Source organism: Ranitomeya imitator, chromosome 10, assembly GCF_032444005.1.
Source record: "Ranitomeya imitator isolate aRanImi1 chromosome 10, aRanImi1.pri, whole genome shotgun sequence".
Classification (NCBI taxonomy): Eukaryota; Metazoa; Chordata; class Amphibia; order Anura; family Dendrobatidae; genus Ranitomeya; species Ranitomeya imitator.
In genome coordinates this window covers 54,181,599-54,207,827 of record NC_091291.1, presented here as the reverse complement: position 1 = coordinate 54,207,827, position 26,229 = coordinate 54,181,599, and the positions used below count along the sequence as shown (strand labels likewise).

The window sequence follows — 26,229 nt, the reverse complement described above, 5'->3', positions numbered from 1 at the left end:
TCTTCTGATGCAGCTGCAGCAATGTCTCCCTATGCTAAGATCGGCAGAAGTAAGATGGCGATCGCCGTGCACGCCCCTTTATAGCCCCTGTGACGCCACAGAAAGCAAGCCAATCACTGCCATGCCCTTCTCTAAGATGGTGGGGACCGAGACTATGTCATCACGCTGCCCACACTCTGCATCATCCTTCACTGGCTGAGAAATGGCGCTGAAAGCATCATACGAAATGTTACTTTGGCACGAAGATCGCCGAGCTCATGGCCGATCCCACACTTGGATCGGGTCGGGTTTCACGAAACCCGACTTTGCCGACAGTCGGCGATTTTTCACTTTGTCCGATCCGTTTCGCTCAACCCTAGTTAGAACAAGTGGTGCCGACTCTCCCTGCAATCCCTGCTCTGACACTTGCTGTTGCTGACAGTGCAGTGTCACAAACAAGGTAACGTGAGGCGTGCCCAGCAGCACGTGAGGTGACTCATTGTTACCACCCGGCCGGGCTGAGGTGCAGTCAGAAGCGGTGCCCTGTCTCCTGACCTGCTGGCTGCTGTGCTGGGACTCGGACACACACATTGCTGGCCGACTTGTAGCAGTAACCAGCAGGCTAGTAAGTAACTATAAAAAACGTAATTCACCCCCTCCCCCCACATGCTAGGGAGTGTCATTCGTGAATGAGCCGATACAAACAGCCGGCTCCCTGCTATGAATCAAAGGAGTCGGCTCTGCAGCCTGGGTGAGCCGAGATTTTTTTTTTCCTTTTTGGTGCCTGCAGCTTGTCAGACTGTGACTCCTGTGGGAGGAGAGAAGTAGCTGTGGACTGTTTGTGAGCACTGGAGATATGGTGCAGATAAGCACAGGACAGGACAGGGTGGATGGGAAAAGAAAGTAAGGCTACGTTCACATTGGCGTTCCGCCAATGTGCGTCGCTGTTGCGCCGGCGACGCAGCGGCGACGCAGCGGCGACGCGCCCCTATGTTTAACATAGGGGACGCGTGCGTCGTTTTGGTGGCGTTTTTCGCCACGTGCGTCGTTTCCGACGCTAGCGTCGGACGCAAGAAAACGCTACATGTAGCATTTTCTGTGCGTCCGATTTTCGTCGGAAAACGACGCACGCGTCGCAAAACGCGCGCGTTTTTGCGCGCGTTTGCGCGCGTTTTAGCGTGCGTCGCGCGTTGCGTCGCCGACGCACGGCGGCGCAACGCTAATGTGAACGTAGCCTTAATGCTTCCTATTGTTAACCCTTAAGTGCCCATAGACGTCAAGCATTAGAGTATGTTTCCACGCTCAGGAAACGCTGCGTGTTTGACGCTGCATACAGCATAGTGGAGGGGATTTCATGAAATCCCGTCTCCACTATGCGGTAAAACACGCAGGCGGCAGACCCACGTAAACAGACATGCGGCGCGTCTTTTCAGAACGCAGAATGTCTGTTTACAATGCGGCGACGCTCCATCGCCGCGCCGTAAATGTACCATAGACAATCATTGGATGTGATAATATCGCATCTAATGATTAGTCACATGCGTAGAAACTGCGTAAATGCAGCTTACTACGCATGTCTGCCGGCTCACCTGTCCCGCCGCCGGACGTCCCTCGTCCACTGCAGTTCTCGCGATAACTTATCGCGAGAACTGCCATACACGTGACCGGGACTTATCTCCGGTCACTAGTCTGGTTCTCACAAACAGCTGATCAGGTGATCGTGAAAACGCTGCGGTGTAGGTGATCGCTGGAGAGTTATCTCCGGCGATCATCGACAGGCTCTGCTACATCTAGATGTCACGTCAGGCATCCAGGTGTAGCAGAGCCGGACTCGTCTATCTACACTGTGTGCACATACACCATACACCATGCAACAACATGCGACAAGCTGCGACAACATGCAACATGCGACGACATGCGACAACATGCAACAACATGCGACATGCAACATTAAGAAAGGTGGACACTTTATTTTACTGAGTGTCAATGGACCCTTCTAACACAAGTATGGATTGTCTAAAATGGGGAGGCAGTTTAAGAGTGGACGTTAGAGTCTCTAAGACTTGGGATGATGTACAGTATGCACTTATAATGTGCGCAGCACTGGTTATTGGTGTATTCATTTGTGTCTTTTGTATATTTTTTTTTATTGTCCAAGACCTTGAAGTTCTACCTGGCAAGAGGGAATGTTGAACTCTTTTCATTGTTAAGGCCCAGCTGTTGATTTCCGAAGCTGAAACCATACAGTGAGTAGTATTCGTAAAATCCTTTATTTTCTACTACATAAACAGAAATGTAACAAGTGCAAAGATCAATGTTTCAAATACATACACTTTTAAATAGTAATATATTTTACATGTGCGTCAGGTTAGGCGAGTAAAGAGTAAACCAGATTTATTTGTACTGTGGGGGGTGTGGGGCATCATTTTGCAGCTCGCCTCAGGCAGCAGAAAGGCTAGGTTCACCCCTGGAGATAAGGGATGGTATGCTCTCCATGTGCATAAGCATGAACTGAGCGAGAGGAGACCGCCATCTTGTGACTCGGAGCCATTGCCACCGGAGGCTCCACATTTCCCAACACCGCCCTCACCTGGCCAGGTGAGAGACACAGCAGCCGCCCCTGAAGGAGCAGTTGTTGTTCTGTGCTCCAGATGTGCCGGTGCCTTAGTGGAGCAGAGAACTGTGAGCACGCAGACTCCAATCCAGAGTGCAGATGCACTATATGTAATGCCGGGCAGCCGTTCGTATCCAAGAGGACTGCCCCCGCCAGTGCTACCGCCAGAACTGTTCCAGTCATTTGAAAAATCTGCAAATGACTATATATAGTTAACTGTTCATTCTTTTGCTGCTTTAAACCCGTTTAGGGTTATGTCTTAAAGGGGTACTCAGTTTAAGGAGGATTCCAAGTTCTGAACCCAACCGGGGTTATTTCTAAAAGGGGTCCCCTGTTAAAGGGATCCTTAGTTTGCACAGTTGCTTTCCGTTAAAGACACTGGAGTCACGGACAGTGAGAGGCTCATAAACTTTGCTTGTAAATAGTTTGCGCCTTCTTAAAGGTGCTCCCTACTGGTTTTACAAAAGGAGCTTTTTGAAGAGACTGTTCCTGATATCATCGTGAAAGTTTCTGCTGTTTTAGAGTTAATGACTGAGTATTGTTTCCATTACCTCATTGAAAGACTTGAATGCTATTTGAACCCTTAAAGGGAATGTTGAATCGTCGCACTTTGCTGAACTCGTGCTTAGAGTTGGTTTATCATGCTAGTTAGTCGGAATATTAGAAAGTTAATATATTGAAGGGAGCTTGTCATGGAACATCAACTGAGGCAGAGCTGGTACGACAGGAGAATAGCGGAGCAGACATGGGAGTCTGTAGCTCCTAGCAGAAAGAGGAAACTGAAAAGGAAAGAATACCATTCAGTTAGATGGTCTGAAAATATGATAAAGCACTTTCAATAAAATTGAGATTAAGACAGATAATAGAAAATGTTAATGAAGCACTTTTGAAGAAACTAAAGAAAGATTCAGTGAGCCCGTGGGGATTGATAGACAGTCCTGCATATGAAGAGGCAAGGTGGCACCGCTTTAAGGCTGGGGCATGATAGAGTCCCTGTAAAACGCCTCAAGCCACCGGTCATACGGGTTTGTCCTATCCATCTGGGGGACTGTTGTGAATTCTGTGGTCAAGCTCCCTCCTGTGGTCATGAGTGGTACTTCGGCTGGTTCTGTCCATGAGCTTCCTTTGGTGGATGTGAGTGGGGCTGCGGCTTCTGAGTTTCCTTTCTCAGGTGACGAGGTTAAGTCGTTAGGTGCTGCTCTATTTAACTCCACCTAGTTCTTTGTTCCTAGCCTCCAGTCAGTGTTCCAGTATTGGTCTTGCTCTCTCCTGGATCGTTCTTGTGACCTGTCTTCCCTGCATAAGCTAAGTCTGCTTGTGTTACTTTTGTTTGCTATTTTTTCTGTCCAGCTTGCTATATTGGTTTTTCTTGCTTGCTGGAAGCTCTGGGACGCAGAGGAAGCACCTCCGTGCCGTTAGTCGGTACGGAGGGTCTTTTTGCGCCCTCTGCGTGGTTGTTTGTAGGTTTTTGTGCTGACCGCAAAGATATCTTTCCTATCCTCGGTCTATTCAGTAAGTCGGGCCTCACTTTGCTAAAATCTATTTCATCTCTGTGTTTGTATTTTCATCTTTACTCACAGTCATTATATGTGGGGGGCTGCCTTTTCCTTTGGGGAATTTCTCTGAGGCAAGGTAGGCTTGTTTTTCTATCTTCAGGGCTAGCTAGTTTCTCAGGCTGTGCCCGGGGCGCCTAGGTCTGGTCAGGAACGCTCCACGACTACCTCTAGTGTGGTGTGATAGGATTAGGGATTGTGGTCAGCAGAGTTCCCACGTCTCAGAGCTCGTCCTATGTTATTAGTAACTATCAGGTCACTTGGTGTGCTCTTAACCACCAGGTCCATTGTGTTTCTGAACCACAAGTTCATAACAGGGGACAGAGAGAAAGACATAACATCTACAACATCTGTGAGGGCCTTATGAGACGCTTAGCAGTGAGATACTACAACACCCAGGCGCTAGAGGAAGACTACTGATTTCTACCTGGATAAGGGGACTCTTGATTTGCCTCCAAACCAGCCGGACTCTGCCAGCCCTGTGGTCTGGTGCTCTGGACTGTGGATGCTGAAGCCTTCATTAAAAGGTAAAGACAGTGCAAACTTGTGTCCTCGTTCTTCACTGCGCCTCACCCCATCCACCATCTGTACACTGGGAAGCCCTGGGGACATACTTCACCTGTGGGAAGGTATACCATCTAGCTGCCATAACATCACCCCAGTGGACCCCTTAAAGTAGCGTCGGTCAACCTGACCGAATACCACAGGTGGCACCACAAACATATCCCTTTAAAGATGTTTCCATTTTACACGGACGTCCCAAGGGCCACGGACCGGGTCAGCCACTGTGACATCCCCCTGAGAACCGAAGGACTTGGTACCAAGTACCCCACTGCCCACAGGGGCGCTCCAGTTTCTGCAGGAGACACCACTGCATCTTCCCCTGTTCTTTGTGCATGCCAATCCCCTGTCTATGGCACAGGTGAAGATGCCTTCCACCCTGCACCAGTAATTGCACACTTGCAACCACTGTCAACAACTACGTCCACGTCCTTGTCCCAGCACAGTGTTCAGTTGTCCCTACCACAGTCCTTGGAACGCAAGCTTAAATCCACAGCCACCCACAGGCCACAATAATAAACTGCTACATTTCAAGACTGCTTGCCCTGGAAGTGTTGCCATTTAGGCTTGTGGAGATTGAAGCTTTCCGCATCCTCATGGTGGCAGCTGTCCCTTGGTTCCCAGCTGCAACTGTTTCTTCTGGTGTGCCGTCCTTACCATACACAAGCACGTGTCCCATAACATCAGCCATCTGCTGACCAATACTGTTACTGGGAAAGTCCACTTAACCATGGACACATGGACAAGTGCTGGTGGCCAGGGACACCACATTTCCCTGATGGCACACTCAGAGAACATTGTGGATGCTGGGACCCAGTAATACGCTGGGACAGAACACGTGCTTCCAATACAGAGGCGTGCGGACCTTGGTTCAATAATGGTTTACCCCACCTTCTACAGCGGTTCCTACACCACCTCCTCACCCTCCATCTCAAAAATATCAACATCAAGCTGGAAGCGCAACAGAACTGCCTCGGCCATGCAACAACAGGCTCTGCTGAAGCTAATCTGCTTAGGTGGCAAACTACACACAGCTGCAGAGTTGTTGAAAGCTCTAACAGACCAGACTGATCTGTGGCTGTCACCACTGAACCTACAACCAGGTATGTTCGTGAGTGACAATGGCCATAACCTGCTGGCGGCTCTGAAACTTTACAACCTAGCACAAGTACCATGCCTGACTTACGTGCTCAACATATGTGTTTTTCATTACTTTTTAAGGTTTTTCAAGCTATTTTAATCTGTAACCAGCATGAAAAAAATTATCCCCTTTTTGGATTTCTAAATAAATTCTATTCCATTAACAAAAGAGTGTCATTATCACTAATCCAAACATTACCCAGAGGTATATTCTACATATAATATTCATTTGGGATCCTTACCAGAAGAGGGAAGCAGCTCTGAATTTTCATTTATCACATTTCTTTTTGCAGTCATGAATAGAACAATACTGACTCAACTCCACATGAAAAATCAGGGAACTTTTCAGAATATTTTCCCAGGCTCGAGTTTATATGAGGACATCCAGCAGAGGGTGCCTCACCGCAACTGAAGGTAACTACAGATCATTGACCTACATTCCATTCATTCGCTGGGGTTTTACTGGCATGAACACAGCTGCATTAGCAGAGCTCCTTCTTGTAAAATTAGTTAACCCCTTCAGATGGATTTACAGCGTGGAACGAGACTGTTCTTCCAGAACTGTGCTGGCTTTTTTAGATGTTTTTTAGCAAAGTCCAGTCTAGTCTTTTTGCAATAATGTCAAAATTGCAATAGGAAACAAAAAAGCTTATTTGGGTTTATATATTTTTTTAATAACATAGTTCTTTGTAAGCTTTAGCGTCTGAGGCCGGCGTCACACTACCGTGTTTTACGGACGTAAGAGAGGTGCAGAAAGTACGGATTGCATACGGTACAATGCTTCTCTATGCCCCAGCTCCTATCAGCCGTATTTTACTGATCCGTATTATACGGTCTTCTACGGCCGTAGAAAATTGCAGCATGCTGCGTTTGTCACTGTATTACGCAAAAAATCCGCCAATGAAAGTCTATGGGGGCCAGAAAAATACGGATTACACACGGACCAGCAGTGTGACTTGCGAGAAATACGCAGCGGTGTTAGAGAGAAAAGCCGGCAATTCAGCGCGGTGTACAGTAAAATCACACTGACAGCTTACAATAGAATATGTAGAATAAATGTGTACACATAGAATAGATATATATATATATATATATATATATATATATGTCAGTGAGACACATATATGTATATATATTAAGATTTCATACAGTGCTAGATAGCTTAAAGCCCGTAATTCAATTGCCGGCTTTTCATTTCTCCTTCCTAAACCTGACATGATATGAGACATGGTTTACATGCAGTAAACCATCTCATATCCCCATTTTTTTGCATATTCCACACTACTCATGTTAGTAGTGTGTATGTGCAAAATTTGGTCTCTCTAGCTATTAAATTAAAGGGTTAAATGGCTGAAAAAATTGGCGTGTGCTCCCGCGCAATTTTCTCCGCCAGAATGGTAAACCAGTGACTGAGGACAGATATTAATAGCCTGGAGAGGGTCCATGGTTATTGCACCCCCCCTGGCTAAAAACATCTGCCCCTAGCCACCCCAGAAAAGGCACATCTGGAAGATGCGCCTATTCTGGCACTTGGCCACTCTTCCCATTCCCGTGTAGCGGTGGGATATGGGGTAATGAAGGGTTAATGTCACCTTGCTATTGTAAGGTGACATTAAGCCAAATTAATAATGGAGAGGCGTCAATTCTGACACTTATCCATTATTAATCCAATTGTATGAAATGGTTAAAAAAAACACACACAATATTAAAAATTATTTTAATGAAATAAACACACAGGCTCTTTTAATATTTTATTGTTCTCTCAATCCACCTGAAGACCCTCGCTCTGTAACAAATAAAAAATAATAAACCAACAATATACATACCTTCCGTTGATCTGTAACGTCTCACGATGTAAATCCATCTAAAGGGGTTAAAATATTTTACAGGCAGGAGCTCTGCTATAATGCAGCTGTGCTCCTGCCTGCAAAACCCAGGGGAATGAAGGTAATGTAGGTCAATGATCTATAGTTACCTTCATTCGCGGTGATGCGCCCTCTGCTGGATGTCCACTTTTTATACGCTGAGTGTGAGGCCGGCCTTATGGTAATTATACACCTGTATACTGTTGTGAATTCCGCTCTTGGGCTCCCTCCGGTGGTTGTAAGTGGCACTTTTGTGAGTTCTGCTCTTGGGCTCCCTCTTGTGGTTTCAAGTGGTATGGCTGCTCCTTGGATTTAGCTGTAAGCAGCTGCTTCTACTGATTGTCTTTTCTGCTCGGCTATTTATGCCTGGCTCTTTCCTTCAGCCAGTGCCACTTGTAAATGGTTCCTGGTTGGATTCACATCTCTTTGGATTTCCCTGTTATCCTGACCAGTTCAGCAAAGCTAAGTTCTTGCTTGCTCTTTTCTGTCCACAGATTGTGGACTTATCCGTTCTGTGCTTTCTATGTTTGTCCAGCTTATCAGTATGAATTAACTCTGTGTTGCTGGAAGCTCTGGGAAGCAGATTTACCCTCCACACCTTTAGTCAGGTGTGGAGATGTTTGTAATCTCTGTATGGATTTTTGTAGTGTATTATACTGACCGCACAGTATTCCATCCTGTCCTATCTATCTAGCTTGACTGGCCTCCTGTGCTCATCCTGGTTTCATTCTGTGTATGTCCTTTCCCTCTCCACTCACAGTCATTATTTGTGGGAGGCTAATCTATCCTTTGGGGATTTTCTCTGAGGCAAGATAGTTTTCCTGCTTCTATCTTTAGGGGTAGTTAGCTCTTAGGCTGTGACGAGATGCCTAGGGAGAGTTAGGAGCATCCCACGGCTACTTGTGTTGAGCTTAGGGACTGCGGTCAGTACAGATACCACTTCCTTCAGAGCTCGTTCCATGTTGCTCCTAAACCACCAGATCATAACAGCATACACTGTAATGTGCCCCAGAAAAATGACAATAGAAACAGAATCTTATTTATGTGAAATGAAAATACTGTACTGCCATACTGGATTTTTCCAATAAATATGAATTACTGTAATTTTGTTTCCATATAGAAATGTCATTTGAATATTTTAAATATAAAGGTGTTAACTTTTCCCGTGGATCATATTCTGAGAAGGCTCTCAACTTTGCAGAAAATGAATTTCAAGTTCTCGATGACGATGTCTATATTGTCACTTATCCTAAGTCAGGTAAGTCTTTTACCTGTTTTTTGACTGTCAACCTTTTTGTGACATTTGCTTTATGGGATAAGTTTACACTAAAGATGGCAAATTTCAATAGAATTGAATTCTAGCAATTTTCAAAAATCCATATTCTCCACACATACCGTAGATTTAAAAAAAAAAAATTTGCTTGAGGCAACATGGCGCATAGCTGCAGTCGCTGTTTTGCTTAACTTTGGAGGGTCAGCAAAAGGTTAATAAAAAAAAAGAACCCAATACTAACCTCACTGCCCACTCCATCTGGTTCCCGCTACCCACTATCCTAAGGGCCTCTTCTTTCCTCCGGCATGAGCTGATGTCTAGATCATGGCTTCCAGCTGCAAACAGGCTTCTGAAGTTACGACACGTCATAATGTTGTTACCTCAAGTTACAACACGCCGTGACCTCTGCCTGGTTGCAGCCACAAGACATGCTCTAGAGCATTGTTCCCCAAGTCTGGTCCTCAAGAGCCACCAACAGGTCATGTTTTGAGGATTTCCTTAGTATTGCACAGATCATTAAATGCTTGCCTGTCCAGGTGATGCAATTATCACCTGTGCAATACTAAGGAAATCCTTAAAACATGACCTGTTAATGGCTCTTGAGGACCGGACCTGGGGAGCACTGCTCTAGAGTGATTACACCAGGTCTCAGACATCAAACCGCATTGTAACTTCAAGATACCACTTTGTTACTATGCTCCATGACCACTAAGACCTGGTCATGGCTGGAAGCCCTGTTTTAGAGTGAAGATACTGGGTTGCAACTGCAGAGAGAAGAGGCCCTTAGAAAAGTGTGGGCAGGCAGGATGCACCAGGAATAGCAGAGTGCCTCAGACAAGTGAGTGGCCACTGGGAAACTGGGAAACTGGAAAGGAAAAATAAGAGGGGAGAAAACAGAAGGTGCTATCTAAGCGTGATGAGCGTCTACTGGTATCAAGGAGAATTAAATTGACTCACTCACCTGCATAGGTTGTGTAGATAAGCACAACATTAAACTTCACTTGGTTGACACATGAATTCCATCATCAGCATGATGCCTTTCCAGTGTACGTTGGAGGAAATGTTTTCTTTCCCAATTATTTCCTTGCTAAATGGAAAGAAAGTGCAGGTGGAGAATCCTGGAAGGCACTTCCATTTAGATGAAGGAAATTTCAAGAGTAATCAACAGAGTTGGATAAAATCATGGATAAAAAAAAATATTTGAAATATAACAAAGAACAAAAAAAACGGTTTTGTACCTAAATTGTAGCCCTCAAACCAGAGAAATAAAATATAGGGTTTTAACTGCATTTATAAATCAGTCTGGTCCTAGACACATGTAGGAGATTTTGAAATGATTGGCTTTTCCCTTTAGGAAACTCCATCCATGTGAACAGAGAAAGATATAAATACCCTCTAGAATTCATACATTCTCCGTCACCTGATGAAGGCTGCATTAGCCGAAACTCATTGTATTTGCCATGTGTTATGATTAGTAGCCTCTGTATTTTCTCAAAAACCTCTTTATTAATGACCTTGTGGATGGTATTGAGACTAAAGTGTATTTGCTGATGACACCAAACTTTGTAGGATATTAAAACGTGACCTTGACATTACAATATAATGTTACAAAATGAACTGAATAAGATGACTTGAATGGACAAACACTTAGCAAATTAGATTTAATGTAGATAAATGTAAAGTAATGCACCTGCGATGGAGTAATCCTATTGCTGCTTATACATTAAATGGTAGTATACTCAGGACTACAGAACAGGAGAAGGACTTGGGTATTCTGGTTACAAGTAAGCTGAGCAGCAGTACTCAATGTCAAGCAGCAGCCACAAAAGCAAACTAGATTTTAGAATGTATAAAAAGAGAGATAAAATCCCGCGATCCCAACGTATTGTTACCCCTTTATAAATCACAGGTGAGGCCACATGTACAATATGGGATCCAGTTTTGGGCTCCACATTTTAAAAAGGATATTCAGAAGTTAGAATCAGTTCAAAGATGGGCAACTAGATTACTACAAGGGATGGAAGGACGCTCATATGAGAAGTTGGAAAAGTTGGGTTTGCCTAGCTTAGAAAAAAGAAGACTCAGGGGAGATCTCATTTGCACTTATAAATATGTGTGGCCAGTACAAAACACTGGCACATGACTTATTCCTTCCAAGGACAGTACCAAGGACTAGGGGGCACTTATTATGGGTGGAAGAAAGGCGATTCTGGCAGCTAAACATGAAAGGGTTCTTTTCACTTAGAGCAGTCAGACAGTAGAATTCCGACCACAAGAGGTAATAATGGCAGACACTACAACAGCTTTTTTAAAAGGGCTCGACAATTTCCTTGATATACATAATATTACAGGTTATAGTAAATTAGTGCCGAAATACCATGCAACAAAAATATTTTTAATAGTTTTTTTTTTAATATAGCAAATAGAAAAATGCTTTTTTATCCATGATGACACTCTGTTGATTCCTCTTGGGTCAAGTGAGCTGTAAGGAGAGTATCGGTTCTTTTTTTTTTCCATGTTATGATTATTATATTCTGAGGTCTGTTAAGACTCCAGAGCATAATGGGGTACTTTGAATTTAAAGAGAATCATTTTCTACAAATCAAGTTTCTTGGTAAAATTTGCAAATTATACTTTTTGTTAGCCAAGCTCATCTCTAGTTTATGCCTAACACTATAATTTATGATCTAGGAGATTTGGACCACTCATGGTAAAAGTAGGTAAAGGAGTAAACAGCTGTTTGAAAGATCAGTTCTAAATTCATGACAATTTCTTATTTGACGATTATGTCACAAAAACAGCATCAGTCCTTTAAAACTGTGTGCCAAGGTTGACGTGATTTTAGATAATTAAGTGGGGCTTCAGTTGGGAACCATACCCTACACAAGAAGTGCCTAACCTTTATTACCTTGAGGGCAACAATTATCTCTGGCAGTCAAGAGTCACATTAGTTGCATGCAGTGTCTCCCATTACTGAAAGAATGACAATCGAACCTTACCCACAGAATCTTACATGAAGGAAGCTTGCAACACTATGGCATCCAGGCTGAAGCACCCCTCTAACTGTCGACATCCTCTTATCTCCAGCTTACGATATACGGTAGATCTCCACCCCCAGTATTCAGTGGGTATGGAAAGTATTCAGAATCCTTTACATTTTTCACTCTTAGTTTCATTGCAGCCATTTGGAAAATTCAAAAATGTACATTTTTTCTAATTAATGTACACCCTGCACCCCATCTTGGCTGAAAAAAAGCAGAAAAATCCTGCAAATAACACATAGTTATAAGTATTCAGTCCCTTTGCTCAGACACTCATATTTAAGTCACATGCTGTCCATTTCCTTGTGATCCTCCTTGAGTTGGTTCTACTCTTTCATTGGAGCCCAGCTGTGTATAATTAAACTGATAGGACTTGATTTGGAAAGGCAAACACTGTTAGGGCTGGCAGAACGCACCGAGTAAATAGCTAAGCTCATAAACATACGTTGATACTAGCACATGGCCATGCGGCCAATGCAAACCTTTTATAGAGAAAGCTCTCCAGGACCTTCCTAGTGGTCCAATAGGTACTGGTTCAGGACCTGAGAATGTGACACCCGTCCTCCAATGAGAGGTCGTCCCTTGGGCATGCTCAGTAGTGGAAAAGCAGGACTTAGCCCCAGGAGCATCTGCTCGCCGCAGAACAGTGATGGTTACAATGGCTGAGCCTGGAAGATCAGTAGTAACCAAGCGCACAGTATCTGCCTGAGCCAGACACTGGGACCGACGTCTCCGCTGAGCAAGCTCCACTGCGGCTGAAGAAGAATGGGAGACCACAGCGGAGGTGGTTCGAGATTCCCCCCTGTGCAGTGGTGGGAACTTGACACCTAACACACACCTGTCCATATAAGACCTCACAGCTCACAGTGCATGTCAGACCAAATGAGAATCATGAGGTCAAAGGAACTGGTCAAGGAGCTCAGAGACAGAATTGTGGCAAGGCACACATCTGGCCAAGGTTACAAAAGAATTTCTGCAGTTCTCAAGGTTCCTAAGAGTACAGTGGCCTCGATAATCCTTAAATGGAAGAAGTTTGGGACCACCAGAAGTCTTTCTAGACCTTGCTGTCCAGCCACACTGAGCAATCGCGGGAGAAAAGCCTTGGTGAGAGAGGTAAAGAAGAACCCCAAGATCACTGTGTCAGAGATCCAGAGATACAGTCAACTATTACTGCAGCCCTCCACCAGTTGGGCTTTTATGTTGGATCGATGGCAGCCTCTCCTCAGATTCTAATAATATACTGAGCAAAGGGTCTGAATGCTTATGACCATCTAAACAAGTAAAGGTAAAATGACTGAACAGAGAACTAGTCTGAACTGGTGGATACCAAAAATGACTAACATAGCAAATAGAGAAATTGTTTCATTCAATTGTACTAAAGCAAGTGAATCTGCAATACATGAAATGTGAATAGCATAATGGCTTGTGAAATCTAAGAAAAAACACATGAGATGCCTAGCACAAGATTTGGCCCCAAAATGTGAGCCCATCCACCAATGTCAAGGTAATCTCATGGATCGGATGGGTCCTTGACCCAACTGCCTAATGTGAACACTTACCTCTGGCTAATATCTTGGTAAAGCCTGTATTTATAGGAAGGTGGGAACCAAATGTGTTTTGTGCTAAGCATCTCTTGTTTTTTCATAGATTTCACAAGCCATTATGCTATTCACATTTCATGTATCACACATTCATTTGCTTTAGTACAATTGAGTGCAACTACTGTATTTCTCTATTTGCTACTTATGACCATCTGTTATTTTAATTTTTCTTGTTTAATAGATATGCAAAAATTTCTACATTTCTGTTTATTTTCAGTCAAGATGGGGTGCAGAGTGTACATTAATGAGAAAAAAATTAACTTTTTTCTCTTTGGTGCAGGACTACTCACAAAATTCACCACCTGGGGACTTGCTCTTCATAGCTGTTTGCTAAACCTGATGCTAATGCACCAAGTTGGCAAACATCCGGGAGCCACATATCAAGGGACTCTGAGCCATAGGTTGGGAACCTCCAGTCTATACTTTCAATAGGCTAAACCATAAGATTAGGCAAGGGATTTTTCAACGTTAACCAACTACTAATATTCCTACTTCTTCACTAAATGGCAGGAACCGTTGACCTTGTACTTTATTAGTTATGTAGATAATAATAGAAAAATAGTAATATAAAAAAGTTTACCTTTGCAGGAACAAACTGGATGATAGAGATTTTAAGTTTACTGAGGACAAAAGGGGATTCCACCTGGTGCAACTCTCTTCCTATCTGGCTACGATCTCCATGGTATGAAACCCTAGAAGGACAGTCACAGATCAAAGATGTTGTTTCTCCCAGGGTGCTTACTTCCCACTTACCATTCCACATTTTTGCAAAGTCTTTCTTCAAATCCAAGGCTAAGGTATGTAAATGATTTAAAAAGAAACATAAAAATGACACAAATGCGGAAATGATTGTAATGCTGTTTGCAGTAATACCCAGAAATAAATAACTCAAACAGTATGCATAATTTATCACCAAATTTATTTTTCTTTGCATAGCCTTTAAGCCACTTTGCTCCTTGGTATGTTTAGCACATGTTCTTATTTTTCAATAAGAAAAAGTCATGAGTAGCATTGCAACATGTCAAAAGTTTTGATCAGAGGTTGAGTGCTGAGACCCCCAGTGAAGAGTGCACCACTGTGCATTTCTAAGGGTATGTTTCCACGGTCTTACCTTGTGACACCGCCGGAAGTTAGCGTCCACTGCAGTTCTTGCGATGACTGAGCTGACCGCTAGAACTGCCATGCACATGACCGCCGGTGTTATCTCTGGTCACTAGGCAGGTTCTCAAGGTCAGCTGACCATGAGAACTGCAGTGCAGGTGACCGCCGGAGACCGAGTTATCCTCGGTGGTCATCTAGAAGCTCAGCAGTGTCTGGATGTCAGGCTGAGCCAGGCATCCAGATGTAGCAGAGCTGGAGCCGGCATGGGACACTCGTTATTTAGGACTACGTGAGACAGGAAGTATTTGTGTTGTTTTTGTTTTTTTTTTCAGGAGATCGAGGGCGTCGCATGGATTAGGTGTATAATAAAAAGGGAAAACTGCCTTGTGTTTTATTTCAATAAAATACTTTATTCTGGCTAGGTCTTTATTTAACACCTCTCCATTACTAAGCCGTGGGCTTGATGTCACTTGACAATACACTGGTGACATCAACCCCACAAATAATACCCCACTTGCCACCGCTACAGGGCAAGTGGGAAGAGCAGGGTAAAGTGCCACAATAAGGCTACGTTCACATTAGCGTTGCGCCGCTGTTGCGTCGGCGACGCAGCGGCGACGCAGCGGCGACGCGCCCCTATGTTTAACATAGGGGACGCGTGCGTTTTTTGGGTGGCGTTTTTCGCCACGTGCGTCGTTTCCGACGCTAGCGTCGGACGCAAGAAAATGCAACAAGTTGCATTTTCTGTGCGTCCGATTTTCGTCAAAAACGACGCACGCGTCGCAAAACGCGCGCGTTTTTGCGCGCGTTTGCGCGCGTTTTTCCGTGCGTCGCGCGTTGCGTCGCCGACGCAGGGCGGCGCAACGCTAATGTGAACGTAGCCTTAGTGCATCTTTCGATGCGCTAATTGTGGGGCTGCTGGGGGCTGTTATTTTTAGGCTGGTGAAGGCCAAAATCCATGGGCCTTGTCAGCCTGAGAATACCAGGCTGCAGCTGTCTGCTTTTTACTTGGCTGGTTAACAAAAATAGGGGGACCCCATGCCATTTTTTTGGGAGGGGATCCCACTATTTTTACTAACCATCCAAGGTAAGCAGACTGCTGCGGCCTGATATTATCAGGGAGGTAAGTTTCATATATATTGGATCCTTACCAGCCTTAAAATACGAGGCCATAGCTATCTGCCTTTTCCTTGGCTGGTTAGAAAATATAGGGGGATCCCACGCCATTTTTTTGGAGCGGATCACACTTTTTTTGCTAACCATAAAAGGTAAGCAGACTGCTGCGGCCTGGTATTATCAGGTTGGTAAGGTTCATGGATATTGGACCCTTACCAGCCTGAAATACCATTTCCAGTAGTCTGCTTTACTCTGGCTGGTTAATATATATAGGGGGACCCCACGCTACTTTTTGTTTAATTATTATTTATTTTTTAAAAAGGAGGGGACCTCTCTCTGTGCTTTCCTCCACTTCGTGTGTCGTGTTTTTCTGGCTTTTCACAAGGATCACAGTTATGTAAATGAGTACACATGCGTAGAAAGCTGCATTACCGCACCTAGTACACATGTGACTAGGAAGATCATGCGGTTTTAACATAGTAACATAGTAACATAGTTAGCAAGGCCGAAAAAGACATTTGCCCATCCAGTTCAGCCTAAACTCCGTCAGAATAAATCCCCAGATCTATGTCCTTCTAAAAAACCTAATAACTGTAAGATACAATATTGTTACGCTCCAGGAAGACATACAGGCCTCTCTTGAACCCCTCGACTGAATTTGCCTGAACCCCTCGACTGAATTCGCCATCACCACCTCCTCAGGCAAGGAATTCCAGATTCTCACTGCCCTAACAGTAAAGAATCCTTTTCTATGTTGGTGGAAAAACCTTCTCTTCTCCAGAAGCAGAGAATGCCCCCTTGTGACCGTCACATTCCTAGGTATAAACAGATCCTCGGAGAGATATTTGTATTGTCCCCTTATATACTTATAAATAGTGTAGGGATTTCACTCACTCAGGTGCGACGGCTGAGACTCAGGAGGCACGTTCCTTGAAAAGTTCACAGGGTTTATTGCATCATAAACCACATGGCAAAATAACAGAAAGGAAATAGCCTTTGGCTCAGGGAAAGAAAAACAAGTGTCCAGTCCTTCCGGCTCAGTCCTGGAGCCTTGACACACTCAGGAGGGTTCCACCTCCACACATATCTGCTGTGTAAAGCATTAGCCAGTCTTATATAGAGCTAACCACACCCAGTAACCCATCACATGATTAGCCATGTGGTTTGACATCACCACAGGTCCTGAAACACATATACATACAAGGTTATGTGCAAGAAAGAAATACTCCAGGCTACATTACAGCAACAAGGCACTTATGTAGCACATACCTCCCGTCGACTACACACCCGTTAGCCATGCCACATACCTCCCCATTCTGCCGAAAGCCATGGGGCTTGGCACTTTCTCCCACTAAACAAGGGATTCTTGATAGGGCATCCGCATTACCGTGCAGCTTTCTGGCCCTATGTTCCACATGGAAACTGAAGTCCTGCAGGGCTAAGAACCAACGGGTGACTCTAGCATTTCTACCCTTCGTTTCCCTCATCCACCTAAGTGGGGCATGGTCGGATATCAGTCTAAATTTACGTCCCAGCAGATAGTACCGTAATGTGTCCACTGCCCATTTTATGGCCAAGCACTCCTTCTCAACGACTGAGTAGTTCTTTTCAGACGAGGACAGCTTCCTACTCAGATAGAGAACAGGATGCTCCTCCCCATGTAGTTCTTGGGAAAGGACTGCTCCCACCCCAACATCTGAGGCATCTGTCTGAAGAATAAACTCTTTCTTGAAGTTTGGGGCCATCAGAACGGGTTGCTTACACAAAGCCTCTTTCATTTCTTGGAAGGCTGACTCTGTTTCTTCGGACCACTTAACCATTATGGATTTTGTCCCTTTTAGCAGGTCAGTCAGAGGCGCAGCCATCGTGGCGAAGTTTGGGATGAACCTCCTGTAATATTCTACGATTCCCAGGAAGGCTTTAACTTGCTTCTTGGAAACTGGTTTTGGCCATGTTTGAATTGCCTCCACTTTACTGATTTGGGGTTTTATTTCTCCATGACCCACTATGTATCCAAGGTACTTAGCTTCTTCTTTACCCAAGGCACACTTCTTTGGGTTTATTGTAAATCCGGCCTCTCTTATAGCATCAAACACCGCTTGGACTTTCTCCAGATGACTCTCCCAGTCCGGGCTAAAGATGACGATATCATCTAGGTACGCAGCAGCGTAGGCCTTATGGGGTGCAAGGACTCTATCCATAGCCCTCTGGAAGGTCGCCGGAGCTCCCTGTAGGCCAAACGGCATCCGGACATACTGGAAGCATCCATCAGGTGTCGAAAAGGCCGTCTTCTCCTTGGCTTCCTGTGCCATGGGGATCTGCCAATACCCCTTTGTCAAATCCAAGGTGGATATATATCTGGCGTGCCCAAGCCTTTCGATGAGCTCATCAAAGCGGGGCATGGGATAGGCGTCAAACTTGGAGACCTCATTCAACTTCCGATAGTCGTTGCAAAACCTCCACTCTCCATCAGGTTTTGGGACCAGGACAATTGGGCTCGACCAACCGCTCTTGGATTCCTCAATGACTCCAAGCCTCAACATACGCTCCACTTCCTTGGAGATAACTTCTCGACGAGCCTCAGGAATCCGATACGGTTTCACATTCACCCGCACATGTGGCTCTGTTAGGACCTCGTGCTCTATGACCTTCGTGTATCCTGGCAATTCTGAAAACAGGTCCCTGTTTTTCTGGAGTAACTCCCGGCACTGCTGTTTCTGGGTCTTCGATAGCGTCTCTGCTATAGTAACCGCTCCAACCTCACCTTCTGGGTTGCTTAACAATGACGGAGTTACTGTCGGCTCTCTATCTTGCCATGGCTTGATGAGGTTGACATGGTAAACTTGGAATGGTTTCCGTCTTCCTGGTTGGTGAATCTTGTAATTTATCTCACCAAGTTTCTCGACAACCTCATATGGCCCTTGCCATTTGGCCAAGAACTTGCTTTCCACCGTTGGAACTAACACAAGAACTCGGTCTCCCGGATTGAACTGCCTCACTCTTGCAGACCGGTTGTAGACCCTGGCCTAAGCTTCTTGTGCTTGGAGAAGTTGTTCTTTCACGATAGGCATCACCTTTGCAATCCTCTGCTGCATCAGGGCCACATGCTCAATGACGCTTCTGTGGGGCGTGACTTCGGCTTCCCAGGTTTCCTTGGCTATATCCAGGAGTCCTCGTGGATGTCGGCCATATAGAAGCTCAAACGGTGAGAACCCTGTGGAGGCCTGTGGAACTTCACGAATGGAAAACATCAAATAGGGTAAGAGACAATCCCAGTCTCTACCGTCTTTCTCTATAGCTTTTCTCAGCATGCTCTTCAGTGTCTTGTTAAATCTCTCAACAAGGCCATCTGACTGGGGATGGTACACCGAGGTCCTCAACTGGGAAATTTTCAGGGCTTTGCATAACTCCCTCATCACCTTGCACATGAAAGGTGTCCCCTGGTCAGTCAGGATCTCCTTCGGCAGACCTGTCCGGGAAAAGACATGGACAAACTCGCGGGCTATACTCTTCGAGGAAGAATTTCTCAAGGGAATTGCCTCAGGATAGTGTGTGGCATAGTCCAGGATGACTAATATATACTGATGGCCCCGCGCTGATTTAACTAAGGGACCGACCAAGTCCATGGCAATTCTCTCGAACGGTACCTCAATAATGGGCAGTGGCACAAGGGGGTTCCGGAAATGAGGAGTAGGAGCAGTTAGCTGACATGTAGGGCAGGACCTGCAATAGTTCACTATTTCCCGGTGACACCCAGGCCAATAGAACCTCTGCACAACCCGTTCCTGCGTTTTTTCCACCCCTAGGTGTCCACCCAAGATGTGTGAATGGGCCATGTCCAACACTTTCCGTCTATACGGACCCGGCACTACCAACTGCTCTACCAACTCCTCCCTTATTTTCGTGACCCGGTACAACAACTCCCCACTCATCAGAAAATGGGGAAATCTTGTGTCTGCCCCCGGCTCCTGTACCACCCCATCAATAACTGTGACATTATTAAAGGCTTCCCTCAGAGTGGGGTCCCTATTTTGGACAGTCCCAAAATTTTCACCGGTAACCTCTAACTCCAGAATGTCAGATGTAGGGGATACTTCCTCCTCATCCCCAACCAGAACACAAAAAGGAAACCTGTCTGCCTCTGGGTGTGGCGATACCCTTCCAGGGTTCACTGGTTCCCTGCTAGGGAGCTCAGAACCTTTTCCCCACAAATCCCAAAACAAACAGAAATCCCGGCCAATAATTATAGGGTGCAACAAGTCTTGAACGACACCGACTATGTGGGGCTCAGTGCCACATGCCGTTTCAATGTCCACCCTGGCCATAGGGTAGTCCTTTGCATCACCATGTATGCACCGCACTCCGACCTTCTTTCCCGGGAGCAGGTGGAGAGGAAAAGTGGCCCTCACCAGGGTCACTAGGCTCCCCGAGTCTAACAGTGCCGTTACTGCTCGACCGTTCACCTTTACGGGACACGCTTGAGGTCCCTCGTTGGGCGGAGAGTTCACACTGCAGGCTGGATACGCATAGTATGAACAACGGCGTCCGATGCTGCAGTCCATCTGCTCAGTGGTCTGGGAACAACGGGCAGCTATATGTCCTGGCCCGTGGCACTTCCAACAAATAATATCACCCGTAGGGACCTTGGGCACCACCTCCCCCGCCCTTTGTGACCTTGGACGCACCACCCCTTTTTGGGACTCAGCTCCCTTCTGGGACCCCCAGTACGGCATGGGCTGCCTCCCGAAGGAGCCTTCCAACCCTTGGTATCTCTCAACCAGTCCGATCAGCTCGTCGGCATTCTGGGGATCACCCTGGGCAACCCAAGACTGTATAGGCCTCGGGAGGGAATGGACAAACCGATCCATCATCACCCGTTCTACCATCTGTGCAGGCGTAGAGGACTCTGGCTGCAGCCATTTCTGGACCAGGTGCAACAGATCAAACATTTGGGAACGAGGTGGTTTGTCCCGGTGATAGGCCCAGCAGTGAACTCGCTGTGCCCTGACAGTCAGTGTCACCCCCAAACGTGCGAGAATCTCAACTTTCAATTTGTGATACTCTTTGGCATCCTGCAAGGTCAAATCATAGTACGCATTCTGGGGTTCTCCCGTCAGGTATGGCGCCAGTAACTCTGCCCACTGCTCTGGCGGAAGTTTTTCCCTCTCAGCGACCCTCTCAAACACCGTCAGGAAGGCCTCAACATCATCCCCGGGAGTCATTTTCTGCAATGCGCATCTTACCGTCTTCCGGACGTGGGTGTCATCAGCCAGACCTGGGGTTGGGGCGCTCGCCTTGCCCTGGATGGCGGTTGCCAGAAGCTGCATCTGCTGCTGATGCTCCTGCTGGCTCTGCCGTTGCTCCTGCTGGCTGTGTTGTATCTGCTGCTGGCTCTGTTGTATCTGCTGCATCAACAGCCTGTTGGTCTCTTGCTGCCTTTGCTCCTGCTGTGACTGCATCTGGACCAAGTGTTTCAGCAGGTCCTCCATTTTCTCCGGCAATGCTTGCTGGCTTGCAACAGACTTGACCCAGGACATTCAAAATAGACTTACGTCTCCGCTGGGAACGCTGGCCGCATTCTCCACCAATTGTAGGGATTTCACTCACTCAGGTGCGACGGCTGAGACTCAGGAGGCACGTTCCTTGAAAAGTTCACAGGGTTTATTGCATCATAAACCACATGGCAAAATAACAGAAAGGAAATAGCCTTTGGCTCAGGGAAAGAAAAACAAGTGTCCAGTCCTTCCGGCTCAGTCCTGGAGCCTTGACACACTCAGGAGGGTTCCACCTCCACACATATCTGCTGTGTAAAGCATTAGCCAGTCTTATATAGAGCTAACCACACCCAGTAACCCATCACATGATTAGCCATGTGGTCTGACATCACCACAGGTCCTGAAACACATATACATACAAGGTTATGTGCAAGAAAGAAATACTCCGGGCTACATTACAGCAACAAGGCACTTATGTGGCACATACCTCCCGTCGACTACACACCCGTTAGCCATGCCACAATAGTTATTAGATCGCCCCTCAGTTGTCTTTTTTCTAGATATAGAATAATCCTAATTTTGCTAATCTCTCTGAGTATTGTATGGAGTTCCCCATCCCCTTTATTAATTTTGTTAGCCTCACTTTTACTCGCTCTAGTTCCAATATATCCTTCCTGAGCACCAGTGCCCAAAACTGTGTCCTACTCCACACTGATGAGGGGCAAATACCCGAAACAGCTGTCTGAGGATGGATACCATGTTTTGGCATAGGTGGTTTTCCTTTTTTGGATTGCTGCCCTTCCCGTGGTTGTTCCTTCCCGGTATCCCCAAAATCTAGTTTCGTGCCTTTAACTACTGTATGATAGGCCCATAGCCTCTTTGCAGCTTCCGTCCACTCGGCCTACTCCAATCACTATACAACAAGGGACGAGACAGGGGTGCCCACTCTCACCAGCTCTATTTGCCCTAGCTATGGAGCCATTGGCAGAAGCCATAAGAATCAACCCTAACATACTCGGACCCACTGGACTTGGTGAACAATATAAGGCTAGCCTCTTTGCCGATGACTTGCTTTTAACCCTAACCAGCCCACTAACTACTCTTCCAAATTTGTTCTCAGTTCTTCATGAATTTGAATTAACCTCTGGCCTTAAAATTAACGTTGACAAGTCCGAAGCCCTATTTATCAACACCCCAAAAGAAATGCAAACTAATATAGTCTCCCAGTTCAAATTTACCAATAATGAGCACTTTCTGACTTACCTTGGAGTCAATCTCACTTCCCATAGGTCAACCCTATTTAAATGGAACTACCTCCCACTGATAACGAACCTCCAAACTGACCTGGCCAGATGGTCTTCCATGTCACTATCTTGGTTGGGCAGACTACACGCCATTAAGATGGTCTCTTTGCCAAGATTCCTATATCTTTTCCGCTCCCTCACCATTCCGTTACCTTCCAAGACATTCAGCGAAATTCATATTATGATTTCAAAGTTTATATGGCAGGGAAAAAAACCTAGAATTCGACAAAAAACTATGTCCATACACAGAAAATTAGGAGGGCTCTCCTTACCTAACTTTATATTATATTATAAATCTGCCCAACTAGCTCAGTTGACTAGCACCTGTGTTGCTACCAATAAACCTAGATGGGTTCATCTAGAATCATCTTTCCTGAATTCACTCTCTTTATCTGGCCTCCTATGGACTACACAGAAGCTCCCATGGGGTCTTCATATTACAGTGTCATTTACAGCCCACTCCCTAATCCTTTGGAGGAAGGTAAGATTCAAATTCAACCTTCAGTCCAAGTCCTGTTTGCTAACTCCCCTCTTTCATAACCCCATGTTTACACCTGGGCTAGATCCTCGCCCTTTCTCCTGGTGAATGGCAAATGGAATAACTATTCTAATACATATTTGCACGCCTTTCAATATAATTTTAACCAGACAGGAATTTATACAAAAATACGTGCCACCAGCCAAGGAGACTCTGCGTATATGTCAGATTTTCCACTTCGTAGAACAGACCCTACAACATCAGACCCCACTCCGCGCTACTAGTTTTGAACAGAGGTGTCTGGACGATCCCCTGGGTAAGGGAACTATTTCCCTGTTATACTCATCTCTAAACATTTTAAAAATTAAAATATATGAAACAGTGGGAAGAAGATCTGGGTATAGACATGTCTTTAGTAGAATGACGACGAAGCTGTGATACACTCTCTAGAGGTAGCTGCCAGACCTCTCTGGTGGGGACAGAAACATTCTCCGCAGAGCATACCAAGTACTGAGTAGACTCCACGCTATATACTCAAATATATCAGATAAATGCTTTAGAGGTTGTGGTTCCCTAGGAGACATGAAGAACATTTGGTGGTAGTGTCCGGTCGTCTCAGCTCTATGGCAAAAGGTTAAATCCACCGTGGAACAAATGTATGGCAAAACAATCCAGCTTGAGCCAGCCGTCTTTCCATTGGGGGTTAAATATCCAGGCTTTTCTAATAAATTTCATAAACTAGTGGGTCAGCTTTGTATGGCTGCTAGACTCCATATAGCAGCCAGGTGGAAATCGCCTTCACTCTCTATGCTACTAGTTAGACACAAGATGAATGCAATCCTACTATACGAGCGTATCCAAGCCACAAGAAATGATGCGTGGGATGTTTTCTGCCAAGTCTGGAAACCATGGATGGAATTGGACTCTAATCTAAACCTAAGTCAAGCCTTAACCTTGTCTATATAAAGCTACAGACAATCGACATCCTGATGAAGATTTTAGCACCTAAATAATGGAACATGAATGGTTAGACTCCATGGAGAAGATCTAATTTAGCAAGGGGAGAAAGAAGGAGAAATTAAAAAAAGTTTAAAAACCATGCTTATTAAGGGCCCTGTGTTCGGGTTGTATCTCCGTTGTGGCTGGGGGAGGGGGTGGGAGGAGGTTACTCTCCTCCACCTTGTCTTCCTACTTCATTGCTCGCAAAAGTAAAGCATGGTATGGAATCTCTTTTTCTATCATGTTCCCCCTCATGTATTTGACCCTTTGTCTTTGTCTTGTCGTGTTCATGTTTGTTAAGATGTGTTTATATAAGTATGTTTTCTTTGATGCAAGTATATTGCGCTCCCCTGTGCCGGAATCAGTTGCAAATTTACTTTGTTTATGAAAATAAAATTCATTGAAACTAGAAAGATGCGCCGCATGTGTGGGTGAGCGGCGGGCATTGGTGCACACATAGTGAGCATGGGATTTGTTGAAATCCCATCTACTATGCTGTAACAGCTGGACACTGCAGGTTGGACACTGCAGATGTACGCAGCGTCCAACCCGCAGCGTTTACTGACTGTGTGGACAAACCCCAATATATCTGCAAATAAGAAATCACTTTTTTTTTCTTCCCAGAAAGCCAACTTTCAATTAGGTTTATTTCAAGTGACAAAAAAACGCATGCAATGAAAAAACGCACCAAAAACGCATACAGAAAAAACGCATCAAAAATGCAGGTGACCTGCCAGTGACCTCATATGCCTGCGTCAAATCCTTAGCAAATACTGAGCCATTCCTGACTGTGGAAACATACCCTAAGGGTATGTTTCCACGTTCAGGAAACGCTGCGTTTCTGACGCTGTGTTGAGCCGCAGCGTCAAAAACGCACCGTCCAGATGTTACAGCATAGTGGAGGGGATTTCATGAAATCCCGTCTCCACTATGCATTAAAAGACGCATATGCACTACAGCAATTCAACTACCGCATATGATTTTTGAAGGGCAAATTGGCTAACTGTATACATTCAAGATAAACTATATTGCTCTGAGGAAGGTCTGTGTTGGACCGAAAACGTTCAGCAATTGATCTGTTTGTCAGGATGTGAAATAAACAACCTTACCCTTCTTCCAAAAAAATTGAGTGCCAAGTTTGTTACTTATATTGGTTGATACGGGTTGGAGACCCTACTTGAACACCAACATCCACCCTCCACCGAGTGCCGTGTATCCTACATTGACTTAAAAGACGCATGCGACATACCCACGAAAACGCACATGCGGCGCGTCTTTTAAGAACGCAGCATGTCACTTTCTTTCAATGATTGGTATATCTAGACACCCAATAATTTAAATGACTGTCACGCCACAAGGTGTAAAGATTATGGACACTTTAAAGGGCATTTGTTTTGCTTTAATTCAAGCATTTTGTGGAAAATATTTGCAATTGGGTTTAATTCTAATCTTGCCCTGTTCACCTCCTATAACCTTTATGTTGCACTATCGCTGGCTGCAGAATCCGTCAGCCAGCTCAGTCTGATGGGCTGATTTCTGACCAAAGTAATGTCTGTAATTTGCTGCTGCAGTGCAGTATAGAGCAACCTCCACCAGGGGGTGCTGGTTAAGGAAAAGAGGTTGTACACACAGCGCAGCAACACTGAACAACAACACAGGTGTCACAGGTAATGAAAGGGACGTCAGACAAGCCAAGGTCATGCACGGAGATAGCAGCGCGGTACAGAAGGGGCGAGCAGAGAATAGTCGGGGACAAGCAAGTAGTCAGAGCCTACCGCGAATGTGGTAACCAAAACATGAGACATAAGACGGAGTTGGGGTACAAGCCACAGGTCAGAATAAGTCAGAAATGGGTGCAGGCAGACAGAGGCAAAAGGAACACTAGTACAAGTATCCAGATCAGGTGCTCAAACCGTGCCACATGAACTATAGCTGACACTGGCCCACAGGCTGCAGCGGACTTAAACCGCTCAGCCAGCTTCAAAGTGAGGCAGTTCAAAATTGGTAACAGGACTAAAGAGGCGGCATTGCATTGTTCAGTGGAGGACAACTGTAATGAGTGGCGCAGACACAGTTTGTAGGCCCACAATAAAAAAGTAGGCTAAATGC

The 26,229-nt window shown here is 45.4% G+C and overlaps 1 protein-coding gene across 6 annotated transcripts in view; it reads left to right on the top strand.

Moving 5' to 3' along the window:
• The first annotated feature begins 468 nt into the window (after positions 1-468).
• Positions 469-26,229, top strand: part of LOC138651035 (sulfotransferase 2B1-like) — a 134,508-nt gene continuing 108,747 nt past the window's right edge. For 3 of the 6 annotated variants that reach the window (XR_011315428.1, XM_069740973.1, XM_069740969.1), the window contains exons 1-5: positions 469-604; positions 2,138-2,225; positions 6,141-6,261; positions 8,833-8,970; positions 14,216-14,424. Coding sequence is in view for 5 of the 6 variants with exons in the window: in XM_069740973.1 (XP_069597074.1) it covers positions 6,222-6,261; positions 8,833-8,970; positions 14,216-14,424 (387 nt within the window). In the remaining variant the exon portion in view is untranslated. Of the gene's footprint in view, positions 605-2,137; positions 2,226-4,428; positions 4,674-6,140; positions 6,262-8,832; positions 8,971-14,215; positions 14,425-26,229 lie in introns of all 6 variants that reach the window. The other 3 variants (XM_069740971.1, XM_069740970.1, XM_069740972.1) reach the window with 3 other exon arrangements.